Here is a 14,655-nt window from a genome sequence, read left to right as displayed (position 1 = left end):
GTATGACAAACCTTGAGGTCCAGATGTAACCTTGTAAATACATTGTTACTGTATCTATTTAGTTGTTAATATGCTTGTCACAAATAAGTGTGCAGGTTACTGAGAATATCTACTATAATTATGCTTGTGATGTCTGCTTAGTTTTCCCCATTGCTCAGCTTTCCCATGCTTAAATCACAGTTTTATCATAACAGCTCTAAACCATGTACAATTGTGTTACCTGCTTGAGATATTCTCATTCATATTACACTGTAAATACTGTTAAATATTGCATATTGCAATGACACTGCCTAATTAGCTATGTCATATCCGAAAAGGGTCCTTGGAGCAGCCCACCTACCTAGTTAGTAAAGTAAAATAAATAAATAAATACATAAGGAAGTTTGTGTTACTATGATTCAATTCAGCTGTCTTGTATGTATCACTTAAAAATAATAGCTTCATGAGACAGCACTCTGATACAAAACAGTTACAGGTAAACTCATTGCTATGCAGTACTGTCTACTTACCTTTGTATAGAATATTTTATTTGCTTTTATAGGTAGCTGACATTATTATGTTTTCTTGCAGACTGTGAATGGTACAAAAGTTGATTATCTACCCAGTGTCACTGTTTCAAAGTCCCAGAGCAACAACTTTAGGGAGTTTTCTTTCAATTGCTTAGAGTTTCTTTTACCAAAGCCTGCTGCTTCACTCTGTCCTAACATCTTTTTATTATATTATCTTTCCCAAGACTGTAAGGTGGTATACATTCTTGGAGCAGCAATGCTTACAAATACACAGGCAATGCATTTGGGGGTCCACAAAAAACATCTAAGTTGGTATAACAGAAAATACTTTTATCCGCCTTCTAATTGCATTTAAACTTAACAGCAGTACTGCCAAAAACAAAAAGTATCTCAAACTCAGTCCCGGTAAAACCAAAAACAGAACAGCAAAAAGGCACCACATGAATCCAATAAACTCTTCCAAGTAGGCTTCCAAAAAAATCTTCAACGTATTGTAGAAAAACTCTTTATTTAAACACAAAACCAGCGGACTGCATGAAACATAAAATAAATCAATCAAGCGCTTTCACCTGAACCTATGTCAGGCTTTTTCAAGATCAGCAGTACTGCCTACATTTTTGATGTCTTCTGTATCATGGCATGTTTGGGTCAGGATTTACATTTCCAAAGTCATGGATCTAACCATGTGTTATCATTAGCTTATGGGGACATGTTTAACAGTCAGTGGAAAATGCATAATTTTAAAAATAATGTTTAGCAGATATAAGTAAACATTTTTAGCAGTTATTTCAAAGATATATTTCAACAGATTCGGTACAAGGTATTTAAAATCAGTTCAGAGATATGTTTCTTTTTTCATTTGAGGCAATCAATGGGGAACTTTTTATAATCACTAAAGGCAAACTAACTTCTGTGATATGCCTAATGCTCCCAGCTTATGGCAGTCAGTGAGCCATCTTTTTATTTCTGTGACACTTAATCTGTTCTGCTAATTTGCTGATATACACACAGCCAAATGAGGAATGCATTAACATCGCCCCTGAAATGAAGGCACCCCTTGGTTATGAACACTTTGGCTTATGTAAAAGAGAAGAAACTCCATCAGGCTCACAGGCCCAAATTTCAAGCTAGAAGTTCTGCACCATCAGGCTCACAGGCTCAAATTGTAGACTAGCAGGTCTGCATCATGTCTTCATACATCTCATTGCCATCAGTGACTCTGGTACAGGGACAAATATTAATGGCAGACCAGTTCTTACTAATAATGCTTTGTTAGTGCTGTTTGCATATGATCATGTCCTTTTAGTCTCAAGCAGATGAAGTTTACATCACGCACTGGACCATTTCACAGCTGATTCTGAAGCAACCGGAATAAAACTAAGAACCTCCAAATCAGAAGTCATGGTTCTCTTCTAGAAAAGAGGAGACTGCTCTTTCCATGTCAGGAGGAGCGGCTACCTCCAGTTGAGAAGTTTACATATCTTGGAGTCATGTTCATGAGTGAATGTATGGGAGGTTAAATGATTGTCCACCAGAGGGGCACAGCAGTAGAACTAAGTTACAAGATGATAACGCTTAGCTTACTGTTCACTTTGTGTCCTCATATCCATTTACAGTTCTTAGCATTGGTGACTGAAAAGATAGATGTGGTCACAGATATAAACAGCAAGAATGAAGTTTCTTCACAGGTTATCTGGGTCAGTTCTTTTTAATAGCATGAGGTGCTCTGCAGTCATAAATGATTTCAAAGTGAACTGACTGCTCCTGAAGGTTGAGAGAAGACAACCAAGTTGGTTTTGGCACCTTTTGATGATGACCCCTCGGCACATCTCGTGGGAGGTGTATCAGGCATGTCCCTCTGGAAGAAGGCCCCAATGCAGATACAGGACAAACTGGAAGAATTGTATCTTTCAGCTTGCCTAGAAATGCCTGGGGCTCCCACAGAGTGAGCTGACAGCTATTGCTGAGATTGGAGGTTTTGTTAACTCTGCCAATGGAGAAATGCATGACTTAGTATGTTCCCCTCAGACTGATTTTCTGGGAGACTATCTTTATAAGATTAGTAAACTACTTTGAAAGTTAAGACTGGCATTAATAAAGATTACACCATTTCCAAAAAAAAATATGACCTTGTCTGTGGTATCTGCAGACTTCATAATTATTCACTGTTATTAGACGTTCTAAGAAAAAAGTTGAAATCAGGCTTGTGCCAAGTTTCAGACAAAGCAATTTCTGAGGCCTCTGGGTAGGTTCAAACCTAAAGGTGGTAAACTTATATTTCTCATGATCCTGCCAAAATTCAGGTGAGTCAGCTTTAGATGCTCTGTGACAGGAGTGACAAAAAAAGGAGTGGTTGTGAGAGTTGGCCAAGAGAGCTTAGATAAGTTGGGGAGACCAGGGTCCTGTTCACTGTCTCCTGAAAAACAAAATATGGCAAGAAGTCGTTTTTAGCTTTTTTACTTATTCTTCACTTGTTAACTTTGCAGAGACCTAGGACTGCCACATGCCTCATCATCTAGACTTGCTAACAATGAAACACATTGCCACACTTTAGGCCATGACAATGCAATGATCTCAAGAATTTTTTAAATAATTACACATACTTAAATTTCAAAAGGCTATTCATTTCTTGTCAGTATCGGGCCATAAATTTCAGTTTATCTGATCTTTTCACTGTTTTAATATTTCTTGCATTTATTTGAGGATAAAATACGAGTCACAGAGGACATCTACCACTCCCCCAAAGTGAGCTGTGACACCACCAGCATATATAACTACCTTTTTCATCAGCTTTGTTACATCTGCAAATAATCTTGCCAAACATCTTGTTCCACACAAACTCTGACGTTACACTGTTCACCTTTTATGTATCCTTGAATGCTTTTCTCCCGAATTACTGTATCGTCCAGCTGCTTAACCAATCAACATCTTTGCTACTTTTCTTTTACTTCCCCCCAGTTATTGTTAGGAACCCATTCCCTGTTTTATTTTTGTTTCCTGTTAACTTGTAGGAATGTCTTTACATACGGTCATCTATACTCTCTCATTCCTTCAGTTATTTTCCCTGGATTTTTTCCTATAGGTGACACACCTATTAAGTTAAACTGCTGGAGATTTCTAGCTATTTCAAAATTATTTTAGGGAACCATGGACTGTTTGCATAGCTCTCCATTTCTCGCCACAAAATGAAAACTTGCTACTTTCACCCCTTCATTCATCTCAATACCTGCATATATTTAACTTGGATGGGTTTAGTGGCACTGTGCAGGATTAGCAGTTAGACGGTACCGCCATACTTTTAACCTCCTCCATTGCTCATATTGGAATTTCTTCCATTCTTAGTGGCACTGTGCAGGATTAGCAGTTAGACGGTACCGCCATACTTTTAACCTCCTCCATTGCTCATATTGGAATTTCTTCCATTCTTAGTGGCACTGTGCAGGATTAGCAGTTAGACGGTACCGCCATACTTTTAACCTCCTTCATTGCTCATATTGGAATTTCTTCCATTCAGAGGAGTGGAAGTAAAATGCAATTTGTGTACAGGATGACAACCCACTCAGATGTTTTTCCTTCTGTTTTCATTACTATATGCAATCCTAAATAGACATAAACCTCAGACTTCTATAAATTAAATTACTCTCATATATATGAAAGAAAAGAGATCCACCACTTCTAAACTCTTCTTCCTCATGACTTTTTATTTTGCATACTTGCACATTTACTTGAGCATTGGCTCACTTGTAACATACATCCCCCTTTATCATTAATTCACTATTATCATACCAATTTCTCCTTTATCATATTTGTTTCAAACATACAATTATTCATTACTATTCACACTTATAGATATCCCCTCCAAGAGTACTGTTACATTTTAACATTATGTCTGTGTAAGTCACAAGAAATATGAAGTCAGTAGAAAGAAGCTCTTGTGGTTTAGTAGAGAGGTTAGGGGTGCAGAAAGAGTAAAAAGAAAATCCTTGTAAAATAGGTGAGCCAAGTAAGAGTTGTATTATTTAAGTAAGAAGAGAGTTGATTAGGATGATACAACTGACAAAAAGCTAAATAAAAGGTTGAAAAAGAACTACTGCAGGTATCAGTAAGAGGAACAGAATATATTTTGATACATAACTGATAAGAACAAGTTAATTTAATAAAAAGTTTGAGTAAGACTGATTTAGTTAAGTTGTTTAAATAGAAGAAGCATGTTATAGAAAATGAAGAACTAGCTGAGGTTATTATTTTTATTATTGTTTTATAACACTGTACACAAGAAATACAATTGAATTATGCCAGCATTGGAAGACATCAGGAGGAGAGAAGACGGACAGACTCTTAGGCCTGCTAGTGAGAAAGGGTGAAGCAGGACAAGCACTGTTTGAAGTGACAGGGCCAGATGGAATTATGGCTGAAGAGACCCTTGTGAATAGGTTGACAAGCTTATTACTGGATGTTCTGTCATGAAGTCTTTTGGGAGCAGGATTGTAACAGATAACTGGAATGTTGTCAATATATCTGTTCAAGTGGGAAAGTAGAACTGATCCCTGGAATGACAGATCAGTGAGTTTATTGTTAAGTGCAGATAAGATGATAGAAAGATTCTGAAGGAAAAGCTGCTAGGTTGTCTTAAGGATAACTATTTAGAGAACTTTATCAATATAGTTTTGTAGAACGAAAGTCTGGTCAGTCAAGACTTTTGCATTTTTATGATTGGATTACAGCAGTACTGGCTACAGATTAATGGAAGGATTTCTGTCTGGATTTTAGGAAGGCTTATGTCAATGTGTTATATACAAAACTTGTTACAAAAGTAAATAGTTGCCTAGAGGTGGTGTTATGCTATGAAAGTGGGTAGAAAGCAAAAGGTGTTAGGTACAGTCTTTTCAGAGGGGGAATGGCTAGAGAAGAGTGGTCTGCCATAGTTATCTGTGTCAGGACCAGTTCTGTTTAATGTGTTTATGTCAGATATAAGTAAGGAGACAGAAACATGAGCAATCCTATTGCTGATTATATATAATGGGGGATTTTTGTGCTGCATGAGGAGAACACTGTGGACAGAGGGTGTCCGTTGAAAGTTTGAGGACCATAATTGAATTGCCATAATTGAAGCAACTAGAATTTAAGTGCTAATTCAGAATTCTGAAGACTGCAGCACCATGATGGACTGCCTCCACAGCTGTACTGTATGCTAATGAGGCAGTCTGGGGAGAAGGCATATGCTAATTAGTCATATGCTGTCTCTCCCAGAACCACCCCCAGAAAGGCATCTACTTGCCAAGTGATTTGTGAAATTGATTGGTCATATAGATCATCATGGCTGGCCCTAACACAAGTACTAAGGAGTTTAGTGGTAAGGTAGGTTTGGGAGGTGTGTGAGTGAGTGTATGCAAGGGGTGTATAAGTGTGTGTCTCTCTGCCTGTGAGGTAGAGGTAGTGGATTTAGGGAGAGGGTCAGGTAGATGTGTACAGGTGTGTGCATGTGTGTGCGTGAATGGATGACTGGATGAGAATGTGAATGTGGGATACCATGCCTTCTTGGACATACTTCTGTACAAAGTCTGAACAGGTTCCCCAACTTTCCAAACATATTATACCTGTCCATTCTCTATCATCAACAGCTAGTCTGAAGACACAATTCCTTGGCAAAATAAGTATACATCTCTAAATACATTTGCTTAAGTTGTCTTTGGTTTCAGTCATTTAAAAATAATAATTTTGTTTGCAGAAATATAACAATAAATGCAACTGCATAGCCTGAATGTTCTCATTTACTGCCTCTAAATGAGAACTTCATTTTTTACTCTTGTGTTACTAACTGTAAAGGGACATTTTTAAAATTGTAGCTGTAGGCAAGCCTGGATTTCAAATGGAATGAGATGATACATATCATGGTAAACATATAGAGAGAAATAAATTTGAAAGTTTAAGTGACAAATTCACAAAATTTAAGTGACAAATTATAAAAAACAATGGTAAACGGTGCTTGGAGGGGGGGTGCTGGGCTGCATTGTATAAAGAGCTGAACAACTCATGTATGTGACAAGAGGTTACTCTTTCTAATCCAAGCAGAACTACATTGGAGTATAAAAAGTTTGCAGTTTCACTCTGAGAAATATCAAGCACTGAAGATTTCCTATTACTGTTAATTTGGTATTTTGATGACATTAAAATACACTGCCGAAGGATAAAATTATTTAAAATACAGTAACTAAGTCCTTAGAAATTTGAGTTATTCAACACGAGCTACACTTATTGCTTGAAACCCAACATTTATCTGACTACATTAACATGATAATTAATTAATTTCTTCTAAACAAAAGTGACTATGGAAGAGTTATTTCCTGGAGACATATAAGAGTTCTCCGATCTTGTAGCCCAGGCAGGTATGACTCTAGCCCCGAGTAGCATCCTGCCTTCACCAAAAATGATACCACAGTACAAGGATAAGATGATCAACTTCAACAATTCGCTAAGCTTCTGGTGTCATTCAAAGGGGATCCAGTATCTGTCTGCCAGGGATGACATGCTCGACAGGCCACAATGCTTCACCAGAGATGGCCTGCACCTGTCACCCCTGGATTCAGAATATTGGCCAAGGCTCTTGCCACCCCTATAGTGCCTTTTTTTAGGCAAGGCTCAAAAAACAGACCCAACACCATAAGAACTAAAGAAAACAAAAAAACTGAGGGGCAATGTTACTCAATGCTACGAGTCTAAACCTCAAAATGCACTCACTCGAGGAACTCCTCAAAATGGAGAACATCGATATCTGTGCAGTGACAGAGACCTGGCTCAGGGCTCCCGAGAGCACCCTAACACTACCAGGCTATAACTCATATCACATGTTTTGGCCACAAAACACAGACTGAAACACAAAGGGCAGGGGCGGAGGCGTGTCCATATTCATCAAGGACATTCACAACTCCAGGCTAGTTGCAAAATACAATTCCTCTGAAATCATCCAAGTGCAACTAACCCAGGGCAAAAATGCATTCCAAATTATAGCTTGTTATGGATCCCCCACCTTGACCCGGGACGCTCACTCCTCATTCCTGGGGACATTGGAAAAAATAAGGGTCCAACCAAATACCATAATAATGGGTGATTTCAACTACCCTAGCATTAACTGGGACAACTACTCCTGTACTAACTCCCTGGCTCAACGATTCCTGTAATTCATAAACTCTAATGCCCTGGATCAATTTGTCAATGCTCCCACCAGGGGCAACAATATTCTGGACCTGGTTATTACCAACATGGGTGAATGGTGCTCAATGCCCGAGATCAACTCCTCACTGGTTAGATCAGACCATAAACTAATCACCCTAGATATCAACATCCAAAACCCACCCCTACACAAGGAGACCATCGTAAAAAAGAATTTCCAAAGCAAACTTCACGCTTCTCAAAACTGAGATGACCAACTTTGTGACACCCCTGCAGATGGATAACTCAGTCAATACAGTCACAACTGCTGAATCCTACACAAATGTACTCTACAAGCACCTGCATGAGTGCATGTATCATGCTATCCCCAACAAAACCAAGACGTTATCCTCCAAAAAAAGGAAGCCGATCTGGTGGTCCCCTGCCATTAGCAAACTCTACAGCAGAAGGAAGAAACTGTTGCAAAAGAGAGTAAAAACCCAGGTATGGAGGAACTCACTGACAAGCCTCAGTAAGAAACTAAGATCTCTCATAAAATCCTCCAAAGCTAATTTTGAAAGAAAAATTGCCATGGATTCCAAAGACAACCACAAAGCATTCTTTAGCTATGTCAAGAATCTCCATGGCAACACCGCTGTCTGCACCGAGCTACAACAGAACGGCACAAAATATACAGAGCCAACTGATATTGCCAACATATTGGCAGATAGGTTCAGTGCTAACTTTACTCCCCCCTCACAAACACACAGGTAAAAATGGCACTCTCTAAAGCAGAAAACACAGCATCCATGGGACCCGACAACATCCCAGGATGGGTCTTACACGAACTCCAAAATGAACTAGCCCCCCACCTAAAATCCATGTTCAACCGCAGCCTCACCACAGGCTATGTGCCCACAGAATGGTACACAGCAATGGTTATCCCACTTCACAAAGCAGGAACCACCACAGACCCCGGAAACTATAGACCTATTAGCCTGACAAGCCTGGTCTGCAAGGCCATGGAGAGTATCATCATGGAACCCATAAACAAAGATATAGGTAACCTCCAGACTCTGGATGCTACCCAATTCGGATTTGTAAAGGGTAGGTCATGTCTCCTAAACCTGGTAGACTTCTTTGAAACAGTTACAAAGTTCATAGATGAGGGCAAGGTAGTTCACAAAGCCTACCTGGACCTCGCTAAAGCCTTTGACACTATCCCTCATTCAGGAATCATTGATAAACTCACCAACCTTAACATAAACCCTTACGTCATGAGATGGGTGGCCATCTGGCTCATGGACAGAACTCACACGGTAAGAGTTGCTGACTCCAGATCTGACTCCAAACCAGTGACAAGTGGAGTACCCCAGGTTTCAGTCCTGGGACCACTCCTGTTCAGTATATACTTCTCTGAAGTGCAAGTGAACACCAAGGGTCTATGGCTAACCAAGTTCACAGATGACTGCAAAGTGGGTGCCATTATCAATTCTCCCGCCGACATAGACATCCTGCAAAAGGGCCTCACTGAGACTGACACCTGGTGTCTAAATCATGGCCTAAAACTAAATGCCAAAAAGTGCATTGTTATCCCCTTTGGCAAAAACATGGTACCCATGAATTACCAAACGGGGAAGTTCACTTAACACAGAAAGTGTGATAAGAGACCTTGGGACCCAAGTGGATGGTAACCTCTCCTTTGAAAACCACATTGCCACAGTGGTCAGAAAATCTTTTTACATGGCCCACTTAATCACAAAAAGGTTTGCATCTAGAAATAAGGAAGTCATCATTCCCCTCTACTCATTACTTATCAGACCCCTCATTGAATACATTGCCCCATTTGGGATGTACCTCACAAGACACGTACAACTTGAGAGGCCCCAAAAGTACCTTACCAAGAGGACCGCTGGCCTCAAACAATTGCCCTATGCCGACCGGCTCAAGAAACTCAAACTCTACTCGTTCGCATACCGCTTACTCCGAGGAGACCTCTGTCTGACATACAAAGCTATGTCAAACCCAGAATTATTGGGCATGCTTCACTTGAAGAAATCCCAATCTCCTTGAGCTACATGCTCTAGGGACCTAAACCCCACCACAACAATGAATAGGACATGCTGGAGGGATAGATTCATGTCCCAGAGACTTCCCATGTTCTGGAACAGGATTCCCATCCTCATCAAGCAGAGCTCGTCATTAGCACTATTGAAAAAAAAACCTTGATAAGTGGATAGGTGAAAGGAAATTCACCCCGGGGTTATGTCTGGGGCACTTCTCGATAGAGGGGCAGAAATTTAACAATGCATGAGTGGTGAAAGTCAATACACTGTTGGCTAGTCTTGCCTTGGCCCTCGGGCCAATAGCCTAGTACCTACCTATGCCCATTAAAGGGTTGGTAACTACTCTGAGTCATGCAAAATGCTCTAAAAGTTACAGGAGTTAGAGGCAAGTCCCTTAGTTATATGTTATCCAAACTTTATTTTAAAGTTCAAGACATTTCAAAATGTTCAGTACATTATTACTTCATGAGCTTATTGTACTACTTTTGTGTGTATTCTGTTCTTCTCTTATAAAATTTGTTGGTACGCTCTTCTTCTCAACAGTTCTGACTGTCTTCATAGCACCTTAATAGCAAAAGCTTAACAAATAACCCTCTTCAAGTTGTCCCCTTTCCGTGGTCCTTCTGTACACAGATTTAGCCTTAAACTTCGAAGACCATCTCTAATGTTCCATTCTTAATAACTTGTTTAAGATATCTTGTCTTTTGTATTACTACAGAAATAACTAGGCTGTGTTTTGTACCTACATATACCATAATGCTTTCCTTGCCTCCTTCTGCTTTCCCACCATTCTCTGTCATTCTCTCTCTTTTTTGATTCTCATATAACACTGAAATGTTACGTCATTTGTCTTAATCTTTCTTTTCAACTTATTTAGCTCCAGTTTTCTTCTTCTTTTCTTTCTTTCTAACTAGAGAGACATAAACAGTAAAAGTTACAACAGAGGGAAGGTATCCCCCCCCATATCTGCTATTAGTTGCCCTATCTGATATGTATAGTCTGAATACAGTTGCAGCCTGCATGCACACATGAATAATATGTTCATAACACTCACATTGGTGAAACTGCAGCATGACAAATGGTTATTAGATAATACATGGCATAATGAAGAAGCTTGCCTTCAAGATAGTGAATTTGTGCTCTCATTAAATTCTTTAGGACAGGAATGGTGCTTAAACTTGCAACGTTAAACAGATCCTAGAGTTCAGACACCATGCCTAACAGATAGTTAAACAAATTGTGGCATAGCCGACATAATAAGAAGGAAAGGTTCAGGGAGTAAATAAAGGAATGATGCAGGTTTGCTTTCAGCTGAAATAGTTGTATAGGTATTGCAGCGAGTCATTTGACCTTGTTTTTTTTACCTCTCTCAGTCCAGGTGATTGTCTCCGTGTAAAAGATAATCAAGCAAACTCACGTGCCAACAGTGTTTTGGAAGACTCAAAAATGGAGGAGTCGCATGAAGAAAACTCACTCATTTCTGGGTATCTGGAGGTGTTCACTGAAAAGTAAGTGTCTAATATTCTGCACTAGCACTACTGACTCTAAAAAAATGTATCTATGACAGCTGTGAAGAGAAATTTGGTAGTACTGAATGTTTTGCCAAGACAATTAAGCAGGCAGAAAATGAGGCACATAGAAGGGACCTAAACGGTCTCAACACAATAGGGTGTCGTCTTTACTTACTCACAGTTCAGTGATGCAAAATGTCCAAGGAAGAGAAAACTTAAACTGTTCAGAAAGGCTTCATAAGCTGTCATTATATTCTGTTTTGTATAGTTCACTAAGGTGTACTTTTATTTATGTATTTATTTATTTATATTTACCAGGGTAGCTTCTGCCTAATCTATAAGGCAATGTCTAAACCAAGACTGTTGGTAAATTTATGACTGCAGTGGATTAGGAAAGTTAATGCCAGATGGGGGACACTAATAGTAAAAATAAGTCTCGGTAACAAAGAACTATGACAAGTGAATTATACATTGCTTTCCACGATTATGGAATAAGCTTCCTCCTACAATCAGAAAAAGTAATTAAATTCTTTCAAAATAATCTTGATAAATGTATGAGCTTCTCAAAGGCCATCAAGTCATCAGCTTAACAAACCTATAAACCTCTTAGTAGGAAGAAAAGGAAAAACCCAAATCTGATTGTTTGTGGTTTTTCCCCATTTGCAACCACAACAAAGGGAATGTGGATGTTGTGGAACAGGAACACTGTCTGAAAAATATATATTTCTCAACATATTAGTGAGGCAGGGCCAGTTTCCATTTCTAGTGTACTTTCTTCCTTCATTTGTAAACAAGCTGCTGAATTAGTCATAAAATAAATATGAAGAGCCAAGGCCACCAAGAAGACGGACAATCAACTAGTTTGGAAGGCTGTAAGAGGTTGCACTAAAGAATAGTGACCATGTTGTAAAGAATGCAAAAAAAAGATAGTAGTTGTCACACCTTCCAAGATTCAGACATAGTCATGCAAAACTGAATCTCATCCCCAAGATAAGTGTTAGAAAATTCATAAGGATTTTTTCTTGAGCATGTAGACATATTGATATGTAACTGAATCGTACAACTTGACCTCATAGTCAATGATGAAGAAGAAGAAGAAGAAAAAGAAGGTTCCATAAAAAAGATATCTGTTTAAACCCAAATCTGCCATCTGCCAGCTGATAGTCTACTGCTGAATACGAGAAACTTGTAGGTGATGCTATAGCTTATCCAGCCTCCATCCTAATAAATTGCTCCATTTCTGAATCCTTTGTCCCACTTCTGAAAAAAAAAATCTTAACATTCTGTCTTTATAAAGGAGAAAACACCATCTGTTGTCCTATTGCCATGTTATTCCCATTGTCTGAAGTCCTATAGAAATGCACATAAACCCAACTCTTCTGTCATATCAGACATCACTCTGTTCTGTTCTCTTCCCTACGTATTTTTTCACCACACCATAATACCACCACAGCCCTTCTTTGCTTCACTTGCCTTGTAACTTAAATAGAAAGTCTAATAACATAGTAAACACCCTCTTACTGGACTCAGCATTGTCTGTTATATTCTCCTACACAAATGTGTCAGCCTAGGACTCTGAAACTCATTCCTGCCCTGGTTCCACACTACCTTTCCGATAGATCTAAAACTGTTAAACTGCAAAATTAATTCTCGTCTTTTCTCCCTGTATCAGTCGGTGTGCCCCAGTGGCCCTGTTCTGTTTAATATCTGTATCAATGACCTCTCCACAGACAGTATAAGTGCTTCAGTCATACAATTTGATGACTATTCCATCATTATCTGTTCTGCCTGTAACACTGGCACTCTGAAAAAAACACAGGAATATGTCTCCTCATTAAAAATATGGCTGTCCAACTCACAGCTGTTCTTCAACCCAAAGATATCTGAATTAATTATCTTTTCCTCAAAAACTATTTGAATCACAGAAAACATTTAAAATAACTTCTTCTGAACACACAAAACTCCTAGGAGTCTGCATAGACGGATATCTGAAATTTGACTGCCACATTAAATACATTGTTAAAAACACATTAAAATCCAAGATCTGTCTGTGTAGAAACCAAATTTAACCTCATCCTGCAAAAAACACAGAGACACACCCTATTTCTGCCCATACTCCTTTACTCTGTACCAATATTTACCAAGTTATAGTCCACTCACCTACACAAAATCCATCACTGCCCAGCACTCCAAAATTTAACTGGCTTGAGCTACCCCACACATCTCACCATCCACCACCTCATCAATAAACCTCAAATCTGTCCTGCCCTTACCAACACCATACATCTCTACAATATTTCTAGATGTTTATGCTATACAGATACATTCTTATTACTAATATCAAAGAGCAACAATTCTGCAGGTGACTCCCTCTACTCCCAACTTTGTTTTTAAAATCTGGAATAATATCCCACTTACTCATAAAGAAGACCAATCTTTAAAATGATCCTTCAAAACACATCTAAAGACTCATCTAAGAAACTCATGGCTCTGCCTATGATCCTCCCCGGGTAACTGATCATATAGATAAGGCCATTTGAAATCCTCTTCTTCTCATCTTATGTTGACATCCACCTTTACAAAATTACAAAACTCAAATCCCTATTTTTTTATCCTATGCTAGTTCCTCCACCTTTATAATTCTAATGTGACTTTTTTTTCGCTCCTGTTCTCCCTTATATAGCTGGCCTGTCCCTCAGTCTCTCTTGTTTCTCCTTCCCTTCAGCCTCCTTTCTCTTCTTTCTCCTCCTTTGCAGCATCCCTTTCTACTCTATCTATTCATACTACTTTCCTCCAATGCATCCTGCTTCAGTTTCAATTGCTCAAATTGAAATATGAAATTACATAAATTATTTCAATCAAATTATTTACACTGTTTGATAGTTTGATTGCTAGTAGTTTGTCTACAAAAAGAAGTGATGTCAGACTCATTGATGAACTCTGAGGAAGTCCCAAAGCATTTTTTAAGGGATGAAAGTGCTAAGTTCTTTATGATTTTTGATTTTGAGTCCATTAAATAAATAGTTAAGTTTAACATTCAAGAGTAGATTGTTATACATTTCAACTAGTTTGTGGTCTGCACAATTCAGCACCGAGGGCTCACATCTCCATGCCAGACTTTAAAGTATATGCAGTAGAGTAACTAGTGTAGGGAGAAGGTGGCAACTGCCCTGGGTGCAATGTGTTGTGGGGCAAGATAGCATACCACCTTTTAAAATAGATATTGCATTTGTTGTAAAACCAAAGTGCTATAGAGTTCTGTGTGTGGTCTGAACTGTAGCAAGTGCTTGCCACATTTGTAGAAATAAAGTTTTTTTTTCACTAAAATCATTAAAATGAAGGAGGGTTGGGGATAGGGCACAAAAGACAGGACCTAACTGGATGGGGCAGGTTGTATATCTGATTACCCGGTTGGTGTGT

The 14,655-nt window shown here is 38.9% G+C and overlaps 1 protein-coding gene across 2 annotated transcripts in view; it reads left to right on the top strand.

Annotated features, from left to right (window-relative positions):
* Positions 1-14,655, top strand: part of LOC122789943 (arf-GAP with Rho-GAP domain, ANK repeat and PH domain-containing protein 1-like) — a 1,460,469-nt gene that overhangs the window by 559,312 nt on the left and 886,502 nt on the right. For both annotated transcript variants that reach the window (XM_044057421.1, XM_044057422.1), the window contains one exon: positions 11,098-11,232. In XM_044057421.1, coding sequence (XP_043913356.1) covers positions 11,098-11,232 — 135 coding nt within the window. The remainder of the gene's footprint in view (positions 1-11,097; positions 11,233-14,655) is intronic.

Source organism: Protopterus annectens, chromosome 15.part0, assembly GCF_019279795.1.
Source record: "Protopterus annectens isolate FY-2018-M chromosome 15.part0, PAN1.0, whole genome shotgun sequence".
Classification (NCBI taxonomy): Eukaryota; Metazoa; Chordata; order Ceratodontiformes; family Protopteridae; genus Protopterus; species Protopterus annectens.
Note: the sequence above shows the minus strand (reverse complement) of the source record. Positions and strands in the feature narration are given on the sequence as shown.